This window comes from Olea europaea, chromosome 10 (assembly GCF_002742605.1).
Source record: "Olea europaea var. sylvestris chromosome 10, O_europaea_v1, whole genome shotgun sequence".
Taxonomy (NCBI): domain Eukaryota; kingdom Viridiplantae; phylum Streptophyta; class Magnoliopsida; order Lamiales; family Oleaceae; genus Olea; species Olea europaea.
In genome coordinates, this window is record NC_036246.1 from 36,310,490 (window position 1) to 36,333,470 (window position 22,981).

The following is a 22,981-nucleotide window of genomic DNA, read 5'->3' on the forward strand; positions in this document are numbered from 1 at the left end:
CGAGTATATCTTAAGTACCTTAGTACTCTTACAATTCCTTTCCAGTGATCAACTTCTGGATTACTCGTGTATCTACTCAGTTTACTGACTGTGTAGGCTATGCCTGGTCTAGTACAACTCATTAAGTACATTAGACTTCCAATAACTCTCGAGTATTCTACTTGAGAGATACTTTCTCCTCTGTTTTTAGACAGATGTTGACTCGTATCTATTGGTATTTTAGCTAAGCCAGTATCATCCTTATGGAATTTTACTAAAATTTTATCCACATAATGTGACTGACTTAGAACAAGCCCATTTGATATTCTTGAAATTTTCACTCCAAGTATAACATCAGCTAAACACATATCTTTCATATCAAATCTCGAGTTTAACATATTTTTAGTGGATGCAATCATCTTATTGTCACTACCAACAATAAGCATGTCGTCAACATAAAGACATAAGATGACATATCCATCTTTAGTGTCTTTGACGTAAACACATTTGTCACATTCTTTAATTTTAAATCCACTTTCAATCATGACATTGTCAAATTTTTCATGTCATTGTTTTGGTGCTTGTTTCAAGTCATATAGTGATTTCACCAGTTTACAGACTTTCTTTTCCTGTCTTGGTGACGAAAACCCCTCAGGTTGTTCCATGTAAATTTCTTCCTCTAAATCTCCATTTAAAAAGGCAGTTTTAACATTCATTTGATGTACTTCAAGATTTCGCAAAGCGGCAATCGCAAGTATCATCCTAATAGACTTCCATTGAGGTCCTTCCAAGGAATTCACTGCTTCTGATAACTTTGAGGTTTATTTTCTAGCATATAGGTCAGAAAATCAAGATCATAAGATTTTTCTGTCCTTTCCCGTTTGCCGCGTCTAACCTCAGTCTCCTCTTCTAATTCTTCGTTCTGACTATTTTCAGTCATTGTCTCATATGTTCATTTAGAGGAGCTTGCTTCCTCTTTGGATCTGTATGAAAATACTTCTTCAAAGAATGTAGCATTCCTTGATTCCATTATCGTGTTTTTGTGTATGTCTGAAATTTTTGAATCATACACAAGAAAGCAATACGCACTACTATTATATGCATAGCTAATGAAGACACGGTCTATAGTTTTCAGGCCTATCCTTAACTTCTTTGGTGGTGGAACAGCCACTTTAGCAAGACACCCCCACACTCGCAAGTGTTTATAGGTAGACATTCTTCCTTTCCATAACTCATAAGGGGTCTTTTTCGATTTCTTTCGGGGCACCTTATTTAAAAGGTAATTTGCTGATAACACAGCTTTCCCCCACATGTTCTGAGGTAACCCAGAACTTACGAGCATTGCATTCATCATCTCTTTTAAGGTACGATTTTTTCGTTCAGTAACACCATTTTGTTGCGGTGAGTAAGGGGCGGTGGTTTCATGTATGATTCCGTGTTGTGCATAGAATTCAGCAAATGGTGCTTCATACTCACCACATCGATCACTTCGCAGCACCTTAATTTTCTTATTAAGTTGATTCTCAACTTCATTCTTATAGAAAATAAATTTCTCTATAGCTTCATCATTACTTTTAAGCAGATATACATAGCAGTATTTTGTGCTATCGTCGACAAAAGTAATAAAATACTTGTTGCCACCTCTTTGTTTGTACAAGTTTTAGATCACACACGTCACTGTGAACTAAATCTAGTGGTTCTATGTTCCGTTCAATTGATTTAAACGATGACCTTGTCAATTTTGTTTCAACACAAGTTTCACACATGTTTGGAATCGTTGTTGAACTTAGGTATGCAGTTAGAGTTAACTAGTATACGTAAAGTATCATAGATAACGTGTCCTAGTTTACCATGCCACAAATTGGAAGATTTAAGCAAATAAGCAGAAGAACTTGCTTTATTCATTTTTGGTTTCACAACCATTACATTGAGTTTAAACATACCATCGGAAACATAACCTTTTTCGATAAACATTCCACTTTTTGATAGAATGACTTTGTCTGACTCAAAAATAATGCGGAAACCATGCTTATTCAACAACGACCCGGACACTAAATTCTTGCGAATTTTCGGCACATAAAGCACGTTGTTGAGAGTCGGCTCCATTCCCGAGGTCATTTTCAGAACCACTTTTCCTTGACCCTTGATTTCAGAAGTTGCTGAATTTTCTATGAATAACTTCTCCCCGTTCTCAATAGTTTCGAACGTATCAAACATCTCTTTATCAGAACACACATGCCTTGTAGCATCGGTGTCAATCCACCACTCTTTAGGATTTGAACCCACCATGTTTACTTCAGAAGACTGCTGCGAGATTCAGCTCCGACACATCTTGTGCCATGTAGTCAACCACGTTCACTTCTTTCTTCTTCTTCGGTAATCTGCACTTCGAAGACTTGTGACCCACTTTGTCACAATTGAAGCATTTCCCTTGGAATTTCTTCTTGACAATTCTACCCTTCGGTCCTTGCTTGGTTCTTTTGCCACCGGATGGCCCAGACTTGTTTTTGTAGTTCTTACTACTTTGACCAAGCTCCACAACATTGGCTTTGGCCACACCAGGATTGAACCACTTCTTCTCGGAACTCTTGTTGTCTTCTTCGATTCAAAATCTAACAACGAGTTATTCGACGTTCATTTCCTTTCGTTTGTGTTTCAAATAGTTCTTGAAATCTTTCCACGCGGGGGGCAATTTTTTTATAATTGCAGCCACCTAAAAAGTTTCACTCAACATCATTCCTTTGGCATGAATTTCGTGAAGGATCATTTAGAGTTCTTGCACTTGACTGATAACAGTTTTGGAGTCCACCATCTTATAGTCTAGGAATTTGTCGACTATAAACTTTTTAGCCCCGGCATCCTCAGTTTTGTATTTTCGGTCCAAGGACTCCCACAATTCCTTAACAATTTTCTTGGTGCTATACACATGGTACAACGCATCTGCTAGACTGTTCATGATATAATTTCGGCACAGAAAGTCCGAATGCTTTTAAGCATCAAGTGCACTCAATGCTTGCATCTCCCTCGCCCTCATTAAGATTTGGAGCAGTTTCAGTCAAGAATCTCGCAAGATTCAAGGTGGTCAAGTAAAAAAACATTTTTCTGCTGCCACCTTTTGAAATTCAAGCCATTGAATTTCTCCAATTTTTCTCCATGATTAATCGGAACAGTTACAGTTTGGCCAATTTGGCTCACAACATGACTTGGCATTCTAGCCACAGTCTGAGCCACAACGGAGCTTGGCCATTGAGCCACATTAGAACCCACAGCCTGATTTCCAGCGGGAACATTTTGGGTCACATCCATGTTGTTCAATTCGATTGCCATTTCTGAAAACAAACCAAATATTAGTTCCAAGAAACTACAATTCAATGAAACAAAAAAAAAAAAAAAAAACGACTCTTGTTTTTGAAAACCAAATACTAGTTCCAAGTAACTAAAATTCAGTTAAACCAAAAACCAACTCTTGTTTTTCGAATTCAGAAACTGTCTTAAGCTTGTAAGAAAACAAGTCTCTAGTAGATGAAACCAATTGTATAAGTTTTATTCAAATGCAATAGCCGACTATTGAAATTAATAACCACAAGGCAAACGATTTCAATTTATAAAAAAAAAATTCGTTTCAGAATTTTCCAACGGCTGAAAAAAAATGTTTAGCAACATAAAATCAGAAATATAAGTTAACTGCAGGCTAAAACTACAAACGATTAATTTGGAAGCTGCACACTATGGAACTACAAACTGCATAAATTAAATAGTGATGCGAAAATAATCTGCAGAAATAAATGGAAACTGAAACTGCAAGGATAAACTGAATCTGCAAAGAAACTTCAGGAACTGCAACGAAATAAATCTATAGAAAGAAAACACAAACTGCAACAGATTTCAAACCGAGGCCTGTGTGTGCACAGTTCCTTAAGACAGTTTCACTCTCTCACCGTAGGTGCTGGAGGTTCAGTTCGAGTGGCTGTCTCCCAGGATACAATGATAATAAGCAGAATCTGAGCACCGAGGTCCTACTTCGGCTAACTGCACGTGACTAGAAGGGAACAGAAACTACACTGTATGAAAACTGGAGCTGGGAAAAACGACACTGTGTGGAAAATTGGGAAGAATATTTTCGTATGTAGAGAGAAATTTTCGTTCGTGTTGGAGTGAGCGTCCCTTATATAGACTGAGTCCTGTCCATTGGAGTTACAACATTAACCACTGGAGTTTTTGCAGTTTAGAAACTCAAAAGTCATTGGAGAAAGTCAAAAAATTGGCAAAACGTGGAGAGAGCATCTACGCTACACATGATTACACATCTCCAAAGCATAGCCATATATAAAGTGGTTTAAGTTTCCTTGGTTTTCTTATGTGGGATAAATGCATTTTTCTCACAAAATCAACTTCCAATGACCAATTTTGAGCTCCAATTTCTCATTCACCTGATCTTTATTTTTGACAAATAAATACATGAAATCGATGTTCTCGCGGAAGAGAACACATATCAACTTTGATATTTCACATTGGACCAACGGATCCCATCGAAAATTGTGCCAAAAGTGAGCTGCTCACTCAATTTTTTCCATCAACATAAAGCTACTAATCCACTTGTACCCAATTTTTTTGACATTTTCGTTGAAGAGGAACTTAAATTTAGATTCACCAGATTATAAATGAGGACGTGAATGTATTTTTGAAAACATTAATTTACACTCAAAAATTTTGTTGAGAATGGAAGTTAATTCTTTAGTGCCAATACGTGCCTACCAAACATCAATCTATAACATGGAAAGAAAGTGGAGACTTTTAGGTGGTTTGGGGGCCACGACCCTTGATTGACTATGATGTTGTCTTCTCCCATTTGGGAAGATTGCGTTCACACCCTAAAACTTTTTGGGAATATACATGACACCTAAAACATCATTAAATTTTAATGGTGTCCCTATATTTTTCCTTTTTATTTGTCACCTGTTTTGTTATGCTTAATAAATATATTTTGTTTTCTTTTTACTCTCGCTACATCCCTACGAGTGTTTATTTTTTCTTTCTTTTGCAATAAATGGAATTTTTCGTCTCATTTCAGCTCAACTGTCATTCCCAATATCCTGAATTATAACTTTTAACACAATGTAGTGACAATACCCAATAGTAGATTTGAACAATTATGATTCCTGGGATTGATTGTATAATTATAACAACCGACTCGAGATTAGCTCGGTACTCGAGTAATATGTGATAGAGAGTGTAGTTTTTCCAAATATTATAAGTATAGGTCTAACCGTATAAAGGAAAATTATAGAACCAGTTGCACCTCAACCTTTTTGGCGCATTAAATTCTACAAACATTGTTTTATGAAGTATTTGGGTCTTTTGGATATAAATAATGAAAAGAATAGACATTTTAAATCCTAGAATAAATATTTTCCCCTAGCAGTTAGATATGACAAAACAAAACTTATGTTTCTTGGTCAAGTCATAGGAGATTCTATGAGTGCTTTTCGGATCCATTGTAAAAAACATTGGTCTCAATTCAAAATGCATAATGACGACATTATCTACCTTCTCTGTTTTCTATAAACCTATATTTTGAAAATCAGACTTCATAGGTAAGTTCGACTCGTAAATTTGAAACCTGGAATAGAAACCAGTTCAATTACACAGTAAGAGCCTGTCAGCAATTATTGTAGAAAAAAAGATTTTTGAATAGTAATTTTCAAGAAAATGTGTGGTTAAAAAGTAGTAAAAAGTTTTCGATATATGTGTAAAATATTTTTTTGTGTAAATGTGTTATTGAAAATTGTCCTATAACAAATCATAAAATAAATTAATGGTTTGTCAAACGGGCTTTAAGCCCTTGTTTGGTATCCATTATTTTCAAAATACATTTTTTTTCTATTTTATTTTCAACTATACTTTCTTCAATAAAATAATATTACACGTTCTCTAATAAAATACTATTCCAAAATGCATTGTGGACAAAAAATGGGGCTCAAAAATGCTGTAAAAACTGCATCATTCAAAATTGGATGTGGTCGAGGCAGATTGCCCACGCCTAGTAATTATGTTGTTGTGTCTGAGTTGTGAAGGCTCATAAAACATGAATAGTTCAATGTTTTCATCGACACTTGACCCTGAGGAACTTGATCAACCAAGAAATGGATGAACATACTAGGGGTTAAACCAATTTCTTGGTTGCCATTTTAAAAGAACAAAATGTGGTCAACTGATATCAATACACTAGCAAGCAAAATATTATAAGTTCTCAAGAAAGAAGAGCCTCTGTGAAAATAAGATAGGTTTTGATGGCTTTTGGATCTTTTTTACAACGAAGTACCATGTCTTGATCAGTACAAACTTCCCATGTATAAGTGCATGTCCCAACTAATTTTGACATACATTTTCGAAAAGAAGCTGTTGGGATTACAATATTTCAAGACAACAACATCCATTTAAGAAATACAAATACCAATCAAACAGAATTTAATAGGCATCTCTAAAACCAATTTTTGTGTCCTACATAGAGAAAAGTACTCTGCTCTCGCTATCCATGATGATTCTCGGGGTCAATCCCACTCCTCGTTCGAGAGAAATTTAACAAAACCATTTCTAGCCTTCCCGCCACTAGTGAGATTACCCGGTGGAGATGCTGGTGATTCCTCATAGTTCCCATTGATCAAAGGAGTAGAATTCTCTCACAATGTTTTTACAGGATCTGAATCACATTTTGGAACAAACGTGTCGTTGGAGTGCGTCCTCCATAAATATCCATTGGTACCAGAACTCAGTGGTCCTCTAGAAAATCCGGGTAGGTTTGCAGTGTCTATCAAGAAGTCTTCCAATGTTGCCAAAGATTGAAGCTGTCTTCCGAGAGAAGCAATTGTTTTCTGGCATTCTGCGAGCTTATCAGCAGCTACAGCTAGGTCCTCCTGCAACAACAACATAGTTTCATTATTATGTTTCTTGTTAAACCAACCGTTACAGAGAAGACACAATTATTATTTAAAATACCACGTGCACATCAGATCCATTTTCTCATCAAAGGCCCAATACGTGAAAAAGTTTAACAAGCGAGTATCAACCAGACTTAATTCTAAGACATTGGCATGCTCTAACATTATTGTGAACCTCCTCATTTAAAAGCTTAAGCTAATAAAGAAGGGACAAACTTATTTATTTAAAATCTTTAACATTTATTTTTCTGTTTATGCACATTAAAATGTTTCTAGGAACAAAACATGTAGAAACTAACCTGCTTTAGTTTCAATTCACCATTGGGGGCTGTATTATGCTGAATCTCTGTCTCATGGTTTTTTCTATTTAGTTCATTCTCCAATTCCTGATACTTCAGTTTCATTTCCGTTGACGAATTTCGTTCAATTTCCATTTCTGCTTTTAGGGAATCGATAGTCGCTGACATGGTCCGTGCTTCGACTTCCATACCAATTAATTGAAATTCAAGCAACTCCTTTGCTTCATTAACAATACCCAGCCCCCTTTGTAACTCTTCAATTTTCAATTCAGATGCTGCCAGTTGAGCTTCAGATTTATTGAGTGAATCTCGAGTCTCATCTAAAGCATTCTCCAATTTCGATTTCTCTGTTTTTATCGTCTCTAACTCTTCCTCTAGTTGAGCTACCCGGCAAGTCATTCTTTCAAGCTCATCACTCAATGATTTCTCAGTCGAAGTGGATTCTCTGGCAGTATCAACACTTGAAGTGCCATTCTTTATTTCTGGTAATGCGGCAAGGCGCTCCATCTCCAGAAAATCATCCATCATATCAATTTCAACAGAACAGGCGGCAAGACTTTTAGGCATGGACTTTTCGTTCTTAAATTGATCAAGCTCTGCTATTAAGGCCGAGGCCCATGAATAGGAGCCACTCTTTTCATGTCCATTCAACTCCACCTCCACATAATTCACCTTGCGATTATCAACTTCTAAAGCACTCAGCCGTTCCCCACTATCTGAGTGACTATCAGTGAGAGATTCAACAGAGAAAGAAGAAGCCATAATGGACTTCTGATCATTGAAAGAGGGTGATTTGCGAGCCAATGATTGCAGCCTTCGACACTCAGCTTCAAGCTTAGCAACTTTCTTTATATTCTCTAACTGCAGCTTGCTAGCAGTTTCTGCTGCTCGAGTGCTTAAATCCCTCTCAATGGTCCGAATCTCTAGCTCCTTCGACAGAGAAATGAGTTCCTGCTGAAAAGATGAGTTCTCTTTCTCCATACCCTTAAGCCTAAGGAGAATATTAGCATCAATACAAGCAGAATGATCAGTTTTGGAAGGTTCTGCTTGGGTCCGGAGCTCAATAATTTGGTTCTCGAGCTCAGATTTTGCAGATTCCCACTCGCTGGTTTTCTCCACCGTAGTCTCCCTTGCTTGTCTCAGTTGTCTTACACATTCCTTGAGGGCACCATCTAGATGACTGGATCGAACTTCCAGGTTCAGATTCTGCTGAATTGCGGCCTCCAGCTGCTGCTTCAATGCAACAACTTCATTCTCTGCCCTTTCCCAGCCTAAAAATCAAGTAATGTAATTAAGGATTAGAAAATGTTCTGAGTTTAGTAAACGGAAAAGATAAGTAAAACACAAAGTGCATGTTTCACATGCAATGGACAATATGCAGCTCGTGACAAAAGACATGATTTATAACTTGTTCAGAGTGATATGAATTGTATGGGTCTTGGGAATTGCACGGATTATGAGTACAATCCTAATGCCCAACCTTTCTATCATCATTACATACATGTCAACACACAGGAATTCAATGATCTTCCAACTAGCTTCAAACCTAAGTCCCCCTCCTAACGAATATGACTCTGCTGACGATTCTTACGAATGCATCACAACACGAATGAAGGCAAATGAATACCAGATGTCCCCTTAATCTTGATTTAACTATAATCAATTTATCTTATGCATGGCGGCCATTGCCACATTAGTTTGAGATAAGTATTATTTATCAATTTTTGGAGGTAAGGTCTAGCCCTCCTAAGTTGTACTCTTTTCTATTTTTTTTCGCTAAATAACATGCCACAGAGTGTGGCTTCAATTTATTAGAAAAAAAAATCATAACTTGTATCCATTTCTGAATCATATCCACTGCAGTACAATCAGGTATACCATACATGCCTAAAATGCATCAGAATAATAGTTTTCAGAGGCATTCCAGTTTGACTTGATACAATTATTGCAAGTAATTTTTTTTTTTTTTTTTTTATTTGAAAAAGTTATCCACGAGCATCCCACACTCCACTCCCAATCCCATTGAACTTATTCTTTGCAGGCATTTCTAGGAGACAATATTTTAGAAATTTATTTGTTTTTTGGATGGGTGGTGTTCCACCAGTTTATCTCAAAGGTTAAGCTATTAGAAAGGGGACAAATGTATTTGTTTAAGTTTTGTCCTTAACACACACCCTCGTGTGTAGGCTAACTTATTTTTCCATCAAAGGCATACATGTGGACAATTTTTATAATGAGTGAAAATGTATAAAAACATGGAAATGAGTAAAAAGTTTCTTAACCAAATCGAAAACTATTACCAGCCACAGCTTCTTCAGCAACTTTGGCATGCTGCTTAACCAAGTCTTCTTTGGCGCCAACATTGACGAGTGCAGCTGATAATTTCTCAGTCAGATTTCTCACATTTTTCTCGACTTCGTTTTCAACAATCGCAGCTTTCGACGTGACTTCCGGTGATTGTGTGTTATGATTTGGAGAATCCTTCAATGCATCCTGCTGCTTGAACGTACCAAAATAGAAATCACAACAATGCAAATATGAAGTCAGATATTTTAATCCAACAGATTTTCTTAAAGTACGTAATAACATCAAAAACTTTTAATTTATTCTAAAGGCTCATGACCTTTAACATAACGTTTTACCAATCGTTCAAAATAATACAAATTGCAGGATATAAAAACATCTAGCTGATATTCACTTTCGAGTTGCACTATATACGATGGCAAAAATAAAATCATTTCCCTATTTGCAACTGCATGAGAATCATATTAAGCTCCATTTATATGTTTCTAGAAAATGATTATTTTTACCGTTCTCTTTTCTCCTTTCGAAATCCTTAAATAATTGAGATTCAACGAGAATCATTAACTCATACAAACAAGATGAAATCATGGTGGTTCCTGGAAAGGTTGCAATAGGAGATTCATAACTTCCATTAACCATTTACACGTTAGGGTCAGCTCAAGGAATAGAAGTCAGTTATTATGGTTAACCAATTAAGTCCTAATCCCAATTAATAAGAGCAATGGGAAAACAAAAACAAGCAAAGAGTACATACATTTATAGTGATTCACTCACAAAGTTACTTCCACTTGCCTGAAGGTTTTCACTATGAAGAAAAATGATTTCAACGGCAAACTCTTGTCTCTAAATTTGCATTACTTAGATAGGCCTCATTAAAATATTTTGCATGTAGCTTAGGAATATTAGGTCAGCATAATACAAATATGGAATATAAGTCTATTGTATGATTAGGCTCCAAATAGTTCAAACATCAATAATTCCATGGTCGTTTTAGCAAATATGCATTAGTTTTATTTTTCATGAGTCAGAAACTTGAAGCTAAGAGAAGAATTCAATTGCTAACAACAAAAAAGCTTTGAAGACATATTATACTGAGAGACCGGTTGAAATCTAGTCAACGTATTTGAAATGAAGAAAACATCAATACTAAACGAAACTGGTGATCCTATGTGAATACATAGTGCAATACATCAACTGCAAGTGCACAGTTTTAGAACAATGGTAAGCACAAAAAGGACTAGAATGAAACACATTTTGAGGTTGAATGATCATTTACCTGCTCATCAGAGTATCTCTCTGAATGTGAAGATATTGAACCCGAGCTTTCACTTTCACCCGGGCTCTTCTCAGAAGATCTCTTCTTCCATAACCATTTCCTCTTTTCCATCTCAATGGCCAATCAAATCTCCCACAGGCTCATAATCTCAAAGAAGTATTCAAATCTGCAGATACACCCACAAATTGCATTGAATAAAACAGAAGCAATAAATAATAACCCTACATAAATTACAGAAATATATGATTAATCACAATAACTCCTTTTGAGAGAAGAAATGTAGCGGATTTATCGAAATCCTGAAAATTTGAGTTGGCTCATCTTTGCTTCAAATTCAACCAACTGAACACATCCAACCACAACAAAACTAACACTTATTTCAAAAAACTCACTTTAGAAACAAGACTTTTGTAGCTGTGGTAAACTAACAAAAAACACACAACTGTGTGTTGGCACGGGGATGAGGTTAAAAAAAAACAAACAAATATTTTCTTTTATTTATTTTTTTATTTTTGATGGGGGGCGGGGGGTCGTTGTGGAGGGGAGACAGAAATATCAGAAAACCACCAGGTATAATCAATCAAAGATTCATTCTTTGAAGTAATAAAAAATATCCAAATGAAGCAACTCCTCTAAATAAGGTGAAAAAATCAAAAATCAAAAACCGAAATGGAAAACAAAAAGATTTAAATAAAACAGTAGCTAGCAAAAGAAATGCACCTGAGATGAAGATCCAAGAATGTCCAACTGAAAAGAATCAATCTTTGAGCCACAAATCCAAAATAATTAGCGTCTTATTTCCCGAAGGTTTTTATTTTCATACATAAAATTTTGTTTTTTCTTTGGTTTTTAGATTTCCCAATAAAAAATCCAGCTATTTCAAGATCCGTAGAATGCCGGGAAGAATTCAGGCAATCGCCCACAAATTTTATCTCCAAGATGATGGCTTTTATTTTCCTTTTTAATTATTTTTGGGATTTTTAGCATCGCGTTTTGAGACACGCATGTGAGGTTTGAATGAACACTGACGAAAAAGACACTTTTTCAGCTTTTCTATGTGTACTTTTTAACTATATATTATTTTTTTTCTTATTAATAATTTTTTGAAATTAATCTGGTGTTATTCCCGCCCATGAATCCAATCATTGATCAAGTTTTGCTGTGCATTCCCTATTTTCTTTGATTTGTTTTTGGATTTTGCTCATCTTGAAGCCAAATCTCATCTACCAGCTGTTATCAATTCTTGATCTCTGTCATTCGAAATTAATCCCAATTTAATGTTCATTAAAAAGAGGGGTTTAATTTTTTTTTTGGGAAAAAATAAGTTTTGAAATAGTACTGTTTGAAGAATGTATGATTAGAAATTAGGAAAAAAAATTGAGTTTATACGCAAAATATTTTATTGTAAAAATGTGTGATTGGAATTGAATTTTTAGAAAAAACGAATTTTTGAAAATTATCGACAAGCATGAGCTTATAGAGAATTTATTGTAGTATCTAGCAATACTTAAAATTGGTATGGATATTAACTCAAAAAAGAAAAAAAAAATCAAGAATTAAATCAAAGTTCATCGATGGTAGACCGTTGAAAAAAATTAATTAGATGAGTAAAGCAAAAAATTTGAATGAGTCAGTTTGTGTGAACTGGACGTTTCACCTCAAATTGGCTACTTTCAACGGATTCTATTTTAACGGATTCTAATTTTTTATTCTTGGCACATAACAAGATTGATTCCAGCGCACTACTTTTCTTAAATTATTAAACTTCATTGTCAAAAGAAATAGTTAGTTTATTTTTAATTTTAACTAATGAAAGAATTATTATTCTAATATTTAATATATTAATATTTAGGAGTCAAAATATTTTAACTTAGACAAACATGCGCTACAGATGAGTAACGAAATTCTTGAAAAAAAATAAAATAATAATTATATCATATAGAAATAAATATATAAAAAAAACTAGATATTTCTTTAATGAAAATACTTCACTTTTGTGAAAAATTTATAAGTAGATAGAAAAAAGTGGTGAATACTGCTTGAAATATGTAATTGAAAATAAAGTTTGATTATCTATATATGATTTATAAAATTTGTCAAACGAAGGATAACAAATTCATGATGCACGTGTCACACCCCTCGTCATGAAAACGGGAATTTTGGTCGTAACTCTTAGCTGCATTGTGTGAAGGAAAATGATGAGTATACAGGGGTTCTGTGGAACAGAATCCTTATCAACACTCACAAACAATGGGTCCCACACGGGACTCACTTGTATTAAAAAAAATATATATTCCACCCACCACTCAGTGTATGTGAGTGTTCGATACAGTTCTGTGAACCCATACATGTACGTATATCACCTCCCTTGTGTGAAAATCAATAAAACTTTTGTAATTAACTCCCCTTGCTCGCTATTTTTCCTATAACTAGAATACTCACCAACACCAATCATGAACAATGTATGTACCTTAATCTAATCATAGAATACCAAATATCTCATGAATTCAAATTGAATTATGCTACATATATAATCTAGTTTAACAATTTTGATTGACAACTCACACTTGACAACATCACATTCATTCATTTCAAAAGTTATTTTTTAAATCAATGGCTTGGATTTTGATGGCACCAACATTATCAAATATAACTGTACAAATAGATTAATTTATTGAAATTATGCAAAACCATGGAAGATTTTCATGAGAAAGAAAAGTGGAGAGAGACGGAGAGATTATCGAGCATCGTCCTAGGTAAAAGGAATAGTGAGCGAATTTTCTTTCGTTAATCCCAATTCGGAGTCGAATAGTTCTCATGTCTTTCTTAGTTGTAGTAATCCAACTAGCAATTTCGGATACATTTTTGATGAAAGAAGCAAGCTACAGGTCTAACGACCAAATCTATATTCCATTGAATTCAGTTTTGCCACAAAATTATGAAATTTGGCTTAAAAGAGTATCGTCATGCTTCGATATTAAAGATTTATAACATTGATAAAACTCTAATTCAACCAACCACTCATCCACTGATCTGCCCGCATCCCCAGTCGGGGATGGCAACAGTTCCACAATATTTTTATTTTTATTTTTTTTTCTAATATGTATATATTTTGCCCTTGTCAACATTTTTACGTCCCTTCATTGTAATGTAATAATTAAGGACCTAATTCGACTATACAATAAAATTAGCAATAAACTAACCAAAATAACAAATAAAATTGCCTATTAAAACTGGTTCAAGGTTAACTAAGAGTTCATACTTGCACAAGAATCACGAAAGGAAAAGACATCAGATAAAATAGCATGCAATATTTTAGTCAAAATTGTGCCTTTTCCACCTAACTAAAACAAGATACCTTCTACTTATACCTGACATTAACAAAACCACTGCCTGCTAATCATGCAATCAACAAATAAATGAAAGTCAGCACAGAACACGAGCATTCAGCATGTTTGGTATGTGCAATACTTGATCGATCCAACTAGATGGTATAAGTTACTTCTAGTGTTATCCAATCCTCCTTGTCAAACATGCCATCGAAGAATTTGCAACAATAGGAATCGAGACTGTACAGATGTTCATAATTCACCTAAAAATGATAAACCTCCTAGATGCTGCCAGTCCTTTTAGCATCAAGAACACAACCCCTTGTAACTTCTACAAATGGGAACTTCCCTAGCTAGCTTATTGCAAGCTGTATAGTTTTTCCTTTTGCTTTATTCCTAATTTAATCGTTACAAATTCAATAGTTTTTCCCGAGCAAATCTGTACCATTTCCTTAAATGGTCTGCTTCAAACCTCTCATCATTAAAAAGCAATACAGCTCCCTTCATTGGCTATAGTTTCAATTTGACATAATTCATCTCTCATCATTACCTAAAGATCTTTCCTCACCTTTTTTCCTAGTTTAACCACATATAATTTACACTATCTAATGGGAACCGTTTAACTCATCACAGCTCTAACTATTCCTATGACTCCGGCCAGTATTTTGTAACCTAACATGTTCATGTGCTAACAAAGCCTCAGAAGTGAAGTTCTCCAAAGCCTTAAAGATGGGAACCAAACCTCCTTGTAAACTGCTAGAAGCCGCATCATGCACCAATTTGATAGCATCCTTGTGCTTTATCCTCTCATCAGCCGCTCGTTTCCTCAAAGAATCCAAGTCCACCTTTAGATCATCCAATGACGAAACTCCATTTTCTGAAGGAACCATAGACAAACTAGTTTTGTCAGACTTTGAGTCATGTTCAAGCTCCATTCTTCCCCTCTCCATCCTGCGCGTCCTAAGCTGTTTCTCAAAATCCTTCGATACATAATCCGCTTTGAGCCTTTGACGCTGCTCTTCGTTTTGTTTTTCCCACAGCTGTCGCAAGCTTGAAGCAAACGTATTCATTGTATTCGCCACCCGCACCTCGGATATGGCTTCCATGGCTTGATTCCAATCATTACAAATTACAAAAATGGAAGGAGCTCCAAGCTGGCCTGGGGAGTAGGGAACAGGGCCGTCAGGGGTTTCTTCGGGCTCATATTGAAGACACCGAAGAAGCCAGCCATTTAAGGATTCAACATATGACTTTTGAGTGCCAATCCAATCATTAAAATGTTCACACCATTCACGAAGCTCCATCTCCAGTTCAGCCGTTGCCCTCAAATTTGATTCTGTTCGGGAACCTGTGTTGGCTCTGAGCCTCCGTATTTTACTCTCCATGATAGCTTGAAACTGATTCTGATGACACTTGAGCATCGACTTCCACATTCTGATCAGCCTACATATTACAAGCTACCAATTAAATGAATTGTAAGAGCATGCATCTACAAGATATTTAATTCAGGAAAGGATCATCATATTACATTAATAATAAAAGATAAAAGACGGAATAAAAAGGTTACCCTACAATAAGGGAGAAGTATAAGTTGGTCTCAGTTGCGGTTTCTGCAGTGGTGGGGGTAAAGAAACTTTAAACCAACACAACATGCTATCACTCAACTCTAGTTAAAAATTCAAATAAATAAAGAAAAATGACAGAATATGGTCGAAGAATCTGCAGCAGATTTCATCAAAAGAATTTGCAATTATTTATAAGCTCAACGAACCACTAAATGGAAGAGAACCTTCCCAATTGCCACATTATTAAATTATATTATACAGAATGACAAACGGGGGGATGGGTGTCAGTAGTGCTAGTAAGTATCCATAATAGTTGGGAAAAATTATTCGAAGTTCCTTTACATATAAGTTCTTTAAGAAATAGGACACGGGATTTCATGTATTGAGACTATTATCGATTATATTGATTTTTAATACGGATTTCTTCCCATTTTTCTTTCTATTTCTGTCTTTTCCTCTCTGTGTTACGTCTTGCATCGGTAACATCTATTCAAACTCAGATTAAAATGTATCCCATATTCAACAAAAACAGAATCAGACCCAAGCTCAGGTCTAGAACCCAAGACTAAAACCAACAAACAGATATCACAAATCAAAGTTGTATACAATGTTGTGTAATTCATCAAATCCAGCCGATAAAAAATCAAGAGAACTTACATTGTAATATGAAAAACATATGGTATAACTTATTGAGTAGTCCCTTCCACTCCCCTCCACTTAACTGCCTTTGTTCTTAATTCTTATCTTTCCTTTGACTTTTTCTTATTCCTCGAATTTGATCGTGGCAAATGGTAACTAATTTACCTTTTTTATGTAATAAATCTATATCTTGCTCTCCTACTTAACAGCTAATCATGGCATGTGCATCACAAACAACGGCAGTGTATGTAGCACACAAACATATAAAAGAGAGTGGCCGTGCTTGTGGATATGCACAAGCCAGCTTTACTGCTGAGCATTTTGTATGATAGACTCAAAAAATCAATGCAATCAGTTGAGTATCAAAACACGAAAAAAATGTCAACAATTTCATTCATCCATTTACATATATAACAGAAGGGGAACAATAAAATACTACCGAGAGAGACGGATTAAGCAAGTCTACTCACGGCTCCATGCATGTTTGACAATGTGCCACAAATCTATGAGGTTGATTACATAAAAAAGAGAATAACAGCAAGCATGTTCATACCCATGAATCAATTCAGCAATTTGGGGTTGCAACTCTCTATCCCTCAACGTGTGTATCCTGCTCGAAATTGCATCAATTGCTTTAATGCTAACCTTAAGCCTAGTTAGCAATCTTCTGATCGCAGCTTGAGTAGCTTCAATCTTACCAGAATCGGCTCCTTTCTCATCTAAACGTTCTAGCCTCTTGCATTGCTTTTCATATATAACACGCAGTTTTTCTTCTTCCTGATCAAAGTTACCAACAATTAAAACTGAGCGAGATTGAATACCTAGACAACCTGACAAAGTATCTTTAGGGCAGAGTTACATAATAATTATTAAAAGAATAAGAGAAAAGAGAAATTTCAGGTAAGGTCTGAACACATGCATCATGCAGTAAGCTCACTTCAAACCCTCAGAATTCAAGCGCCTATAGCCACCTCACAAAAGAATAAACTATGATTTGGGGGAACCAAGATATGTTGAGCATTTCTACAATCTTATCTTATCTACCGGTACACAGAAAATTCTAAATACATGAAGTCATTTCAGAATCTGCAAATGACACATATCAAGAGCGGCACAGATAATAATTTATTTGTTTGACATAGATCCTTTTGAATAACAAATAAAAAAACTGAGAATTGTCAAGTTTCTTCCCAATAAAGTTCTTTCAGCACTTCGGAATTGTTACGTGTACTTCTAGTGCACAGCAATTTCAAATTTGATTACTTCTATATTACATAATAAGTTAAAAAGTTCAAATGATATAAATGTGTACATCAGATAACCAGTCCAAATTATTCCTTCCATTGAATTCTTTTCCTTGGTGCTGATATGGCTCTCCCACCAATTAATTCACATTCTAGCTTGGGTCTTACAAGATATAGTTGATTCTCAGTCACCTTAATTTCTTCCTGAAATGGCTATTCAGCTTTAGCTCAAGGATGCTATAGATGAAGAATTCAAACTAATATTATGCATAACCATGGAGTCTCAACTCTTTTATCTGCTTAAAAGGTATTACAAGATAGAGTTGGTTCTTAGTCACCTTAATTTTTTCGTGGGATGGCGATTCAGCTCTAGCTCAAGGACACTATAGATGAAGAATTCAAACTAATATTATGCATAACCATAGAGTCTCAACTCTTTTAACTGCTTAAAAGGGTATTTCAAATCTGAAGCACAAGACCATCAATTCAAGCGCAAATTAAATGTATAGATGAGAACATAAATGCCAGAGACTTTTCAACATTATCTATTACATGAGAATGCATGAAAAAAACCAAGAGAAATGAATAAGGAATAAGGTGTGCTTAGGCTCTTAAAATCTAAAGCTATATTACCTTTACTTCCTTGTATAGTTTTACTTCCCATGCATACAGCTTATCCAGTGTGGACGAAAGGTTACACACGTTATTTTCGTCCTTCTCAGCATCCCCGAAATAAGACTTTGCCAACTTCAATGTTCTAGAAGCTAAATTTATTGACTGCATTGATGGAGGATTTGATGACAACAGGGATGGAGCAATGGGGTGCAAAATCCTGGAAAGAATTACTGAAATGACACACAAGTTATAACAGAATCTCAAGGTATATTCTCAAGAATATCACTTGTCATTACTTCAGGAAAGAATATCAAAGATACCTAGAGGAATTCTAAATAGATTAAAAAGATGCATCGAGGAAACTAAAGGCATGTGTGAGCAAAAAATAAAGAGAAAAACAAAATTTAATAAAAAAGAAAAGGAAAATCAAAACTATGGAAAATGAAAAGGCCAACTTCCAAAGCAAATTAAACTTTAAAGCTATAACAGAAATATGCACGTATTTTATAAAGCATCAATCGTAAATCCATATTTTGAAGGAAAACAGGGTATCACATATCTTCCGCAGATATTTTTAATAACCTATTCCTAACAACCATCCTCTGTTCAGCCATACAACAAGATAATACAAAATGTACCAATGCATAGTGAACAATCCTGTTAGTCTAAACTCTTCACTGGTAGGAAAACACTAAACTACAGAGAATTCCAAGAATTAAGAAGGAAAAGAGAAATTTATAGCAAGAAGGCCACCTTTTAGAATGCCGGGATGATAAGGTACCTTCCCAACTTCAAGCATCATCGCAACCTCTTTTCCAAAGCTAGAGGCAATCTGGAAGTCATCCCTGATTTCAGCCACAACCTCCCGAAGATCTCGAGTACCATGAGGTGATAATGTAGTCAAGCTGCTCAACTTGGAGGAATCAGCTTCATACTTTGGTGTCTCATCCACCTCAAAACTCACCCCTTTCTTTTTCACAGAACCCTCATCTACACTCTTCGTTACAGGACTTTCTGTACTGGTTTTTTCATCTGTCAAAACAATCGACCCGGTAGCCTCACTACTGGGCGACGGATCTTCCCTAAGTATACTTTTAGTATACTGGGATGGCATTGATGGTTTTGCACTTTCCTCACTACTCCATGAAGGCACTGATCTGGAACTACCCTCACTACCCATATGTAGTGCCTCTGATCTTGAACTGCCCTCACTTTTACGCATTGGCCCTGATTTCGAGCTACCCTCACTATTTTTATGCCGTGGCAGTGATCTAGAACTAGAAGTGCTTGGTTTCGAAGTCTTTCTCGTTTCTGCATTCTCTCTCTTCCCCTTTTGAACCTCTCTATAGACCTCATTCTCTGTTTCTTCCTCTAAATCAGGAATACCCTCTCTCTCTCTCACCTCATTTGAATCCGGGCTGCTAGAAATCGAGCCATACCCATATCCACCAGTTGAATAATAACCCTGGTACCCGATATCGGGCCCATCAAACAGGTTAAAAAAATCCCACGCCGTGGCCTTGGGCGATGGTGGAGGCGGTGGTTCTTTAGGAGGACTCACTTTCACACCACCATTTCCATAAGGGGCCGGGTAATTCCAATATGAATTCAAGTACCCATTAGTCGACTGGGCTGGTGTCGCCTCCTGAATCACTGTTTTCATATCCGGAGCCGACTTCCTCATGTAATTCACATTCGAATTACTCGAATAGTATCCCGGCATTGATGGTGGCTGTTGCGGCGGCATTCCTGGTGGGCCCCACAAGTACTGATCCATCGGTTGTTCCATCGGAACATAAGAATAATAAGGCTGCCCATATGAATTAGACGGTGGTGGGTATGAATAACCATCATTCATCATCCCATAACCATATCCATACCCATTATATCCACCCTGCGGATACCGAAATGAATCCCCTTCTTCGACGTGATGCAAACGATTTCCATCCTCATCATCATTCTTGTGTGTATGTGTATGATGATGATTCCAATCATCTTCCTCATCCTCATCGGTATCTGAAAAATGTATATGAGACTCATCATCCTCATCACCATGGGCATGTAAAACAGAACCACCATTAGAACCCGAGGTCCCTGGATTATGCGAAGAAGAACCCTCTTTGTTAATTTTCCTGGAGTTCTCCAACGGCGGAAGAACTAAGGAAGGCGAAGACAGAGAGGAGGAGGAAGGGGAGGCAGTAATTAGCTCCTCATCCACGAATTTCTTGAGAGCATCGCCTACTTCCTTGAGGGACATGAAGTATGAAACGTGGGCCGCCGCCAGGGCGAAGCGGTGTTCGGCGGCGGCTCTAATGAGTTCCCTCCGCTCCCGGCAGCGGACCACCAGAGGCAAGTCGTCCGCCTTGGACCCACTACAGCCCATGCCACATACCAGAATCTAGGGGTGAAACTTTATGCAATCGCATTGTGAATGGAAAGAAAAAAAGAAAATTCAAAACAGGTAAATCCTTGAGAGCGAAAAAATCAGAAAAAATATAGAGAGGAAAACTTTGGAGCTAAACTCGGTTTAATGTAATAGAATCATAATGGCGGTGGGGCTGGGAAGAATGTAATGTACAAGCAATGAAGCACGAGGTACAGCATCTGGTTTTTGCAAATTTTGGATTCATTCATGGATCTGGTGTGCCAGTAATACCCGGAAATGTAGATTATGTAAGAACATGTCTGGAAATAGAAAAAGGGTTTTAGAAAATTCAATCTAAATCTGACCGTAGAAATGGAAAGAAGTGTATCTTTGTCGATGGTTCAAGAAAATCAGTAGTATTTTCTTGATTATTATCCCTTTTTCTCTGTTCTGAATCAGCAGCAGTGTGAAAATGTGTGTTTCTTGGGATTTGTTTCTTGTGTGTCAGTGTGTGTCAATTAATAAAGAAGTAAATGTGCCGAGAAGTGTGTTGGGTGAGTGGGTTGGGCAGAGGAGCTGAGGAGGAGTAATGCTATTAGTCTCGGTTGCAACCTCAATCCGACTGAGAGATATTTAAATGATATAAGTAAGATTAAATTTATCATTTAATTACATATTTTTATTTAATCTAGGATTTAGTATCGTCTAAATTGAAATTGAAATTGAAATTGAAATTGAAATCTCAATGAGACTATGTAGACTAATTCTTGATGGGATTTAGTCCTCATTTAGCCTCTATTAAATTAAATTTCATATTTTTCTTTTCAATTTTCAATCACACATTCTTTCAAAAAAATACTATTATCCCATTTTAGCCTTTGTTTGAGCTCCATTTTGAGGGAAAAATACATTTTTGAATAGTATATTGATTTAAAATGTATTATTAAAAAATAAGAAAAAAATTTGAATTTACGTGTAATATTATTTTATTAAAGAATATATTGTTGAAATGATGTCAAAACACTATTTAAGATCGTATTTTTTTTATTTAAAGAATTGGGATCAAACAATGGCTATATTTAGTATTATTTTATTAAAAAAATGTGATTGAAATGATATTAAAATACTGTTTAAGATTATTTTTTAATTTTTATTTTTTAAAAGAATAGGGCTCAAACAAGGGCTATATTTGAAAAAATAGGGCCAGACAGGGGCTTATTTTGTTTGGTTGTGAGAAATTTGGATCTGTTTTCTTGGGGAGTGGAGGTGGTGGCGTGGTCAACGTTGTCAGAGGCTGGCAGAAGGAGGAGGCTAGCATCATTAATCCAACTTTTTTCATCCCTTCATATGTTCAGTAATATTTTTAAGTAGAGCCGGTTTGGGAGTGATTTTTCATTCAAAAATTTGATTTTTTATTTTTATTTTATTATTTCAACTGTTATTTTTTACTTTTTTTCTCAGAGATAGCTCTCATCTTTTTCCTAATGGCCAAAAATTCAATTTTCAAAATCCCTATTAAACACGTCCGTAATGTTAATAATCTGATTCGGGTTGGACGATGAACTAGAGATTTCAATCTCACCAAAAATCAAGCACGAGCAGTACTCTGATTTAATTCTCCAGAGTCAAAGCTACTTATGAAACCCAAATTATGCAAAATTTCATACTTTAAAGTAAATAGGAAAATTTTCTCACATTGTTTTGTACCATAAATTATTTTTATAGATTCAACGGAAAATATTTAACTGAAGCAAAACTTTTAATACTCTGGTTGTCATTCGACAGGAATCACAATACCAACTAGTAATTTGATTGATTGATGGATCAATTTGTGAGTTATTTCTTGTCAACGATCTTAACTTTATAAGTTTCTTGCACATTTACACTAATAACTTTGACTTTCATGAGTTTAATCGTTATTACTTTGAAGATGTATAATCATTATCCGATAGAAATTGCTAATAAATTTGATATACCATTACCACGAGGTGAGGTTTGTGACATTGCCCAGTCAATTCCTCAGCAAAAAAAAAAAAAAATATTATTAATATTTTTATAAATCAGATGTTGGGTTAATTCTGACCAACAATCTTCGCTCAAACATAATTTGTGTGCTACTAATGTTTAGCAAATTGTAGCAAATAAAGTTTATTTTTAATCATTTAATATACTTTCAATATTAGCTCTGTTTTTATATTATTCTATAATTATAGAACGATAATTCTTCTCAAAACAGGACCACTATAGAAAACGATAAATATCACTTTTTAGGTTGTCCTAATTAGTACGCAAGACTTTATATGATTCTTCTCTCTTTTTCAAATTTTAAGATGTCAAAAGCGTGTTTTGGAATTCTGATTCTTTCAATTGTCAAAAAAATGATCATAGAGAATTTATCCCTAATAGCATTTTCTATGTAATTTGACAT

General features: G+C 35.6%; 2 protein-coding genes across 2 annotated transcripts; both read right to left on the reverse strand.

The window, feature by feature from the left end:
* Window positions 1-6,249: 6,249 nt before the first annotated feature.
* On the reverse strand, window positions 6,250-11,832 carry LOC111402048 (filament-like plant protein). Its single transcript, XM_023030090.1, has 5 exons — window positions 11,517-11,832; window positions 10,797-10,962; window positions 9,517-9,715; window positions 7,217-8,487; window positions 6,250-6,893 (listed from the first exon to the last, which is right to left on the reverse strand). The coding sequence occupies exons 2-5, from the start codon at window positions 10,905-10,907 to the stop codon at window positions 6,660-6,662; spliced, it is 1,815 nt and encodes a 604-aa protein (XP_022885858.1). The 5' UTR covers window positions 10,908-10,962; window positions 11,517-11,832; the 3' UTR covers window positions 6,250-6,659.
* Window positions 11,833-14,009: 2,177 nt separating this feature from the next.
* LOC111402049 (nitrate regulatory gene2 protein-like) lies at window positions 14,010-21,152 on the reverse strand. Its single transcript, XM_023030091.1, has 4 exons — window positions 18,942-21,152; window positions 18,207-18,418; window positions 16,883-17,106; window positions 14,010-15,568 (listed from the first exon to the last, which is right to left on the reverse strand). The coding sequence occupies exons 1-4, from the start codon at window positions 20,569-20,571 to the stop codon at window positions 14,761-14,763; spliced, it is 2,874 nt and encodes a 957-aa protein (XP_022885859.1). The 5' UTR covers window positions 20,572-21,152; the 3' UTR covers window positions 14,010-14,760.
* Between the last annotated feature and the right edge of the window lie 1,829 nt (window positions 21,153-22,981).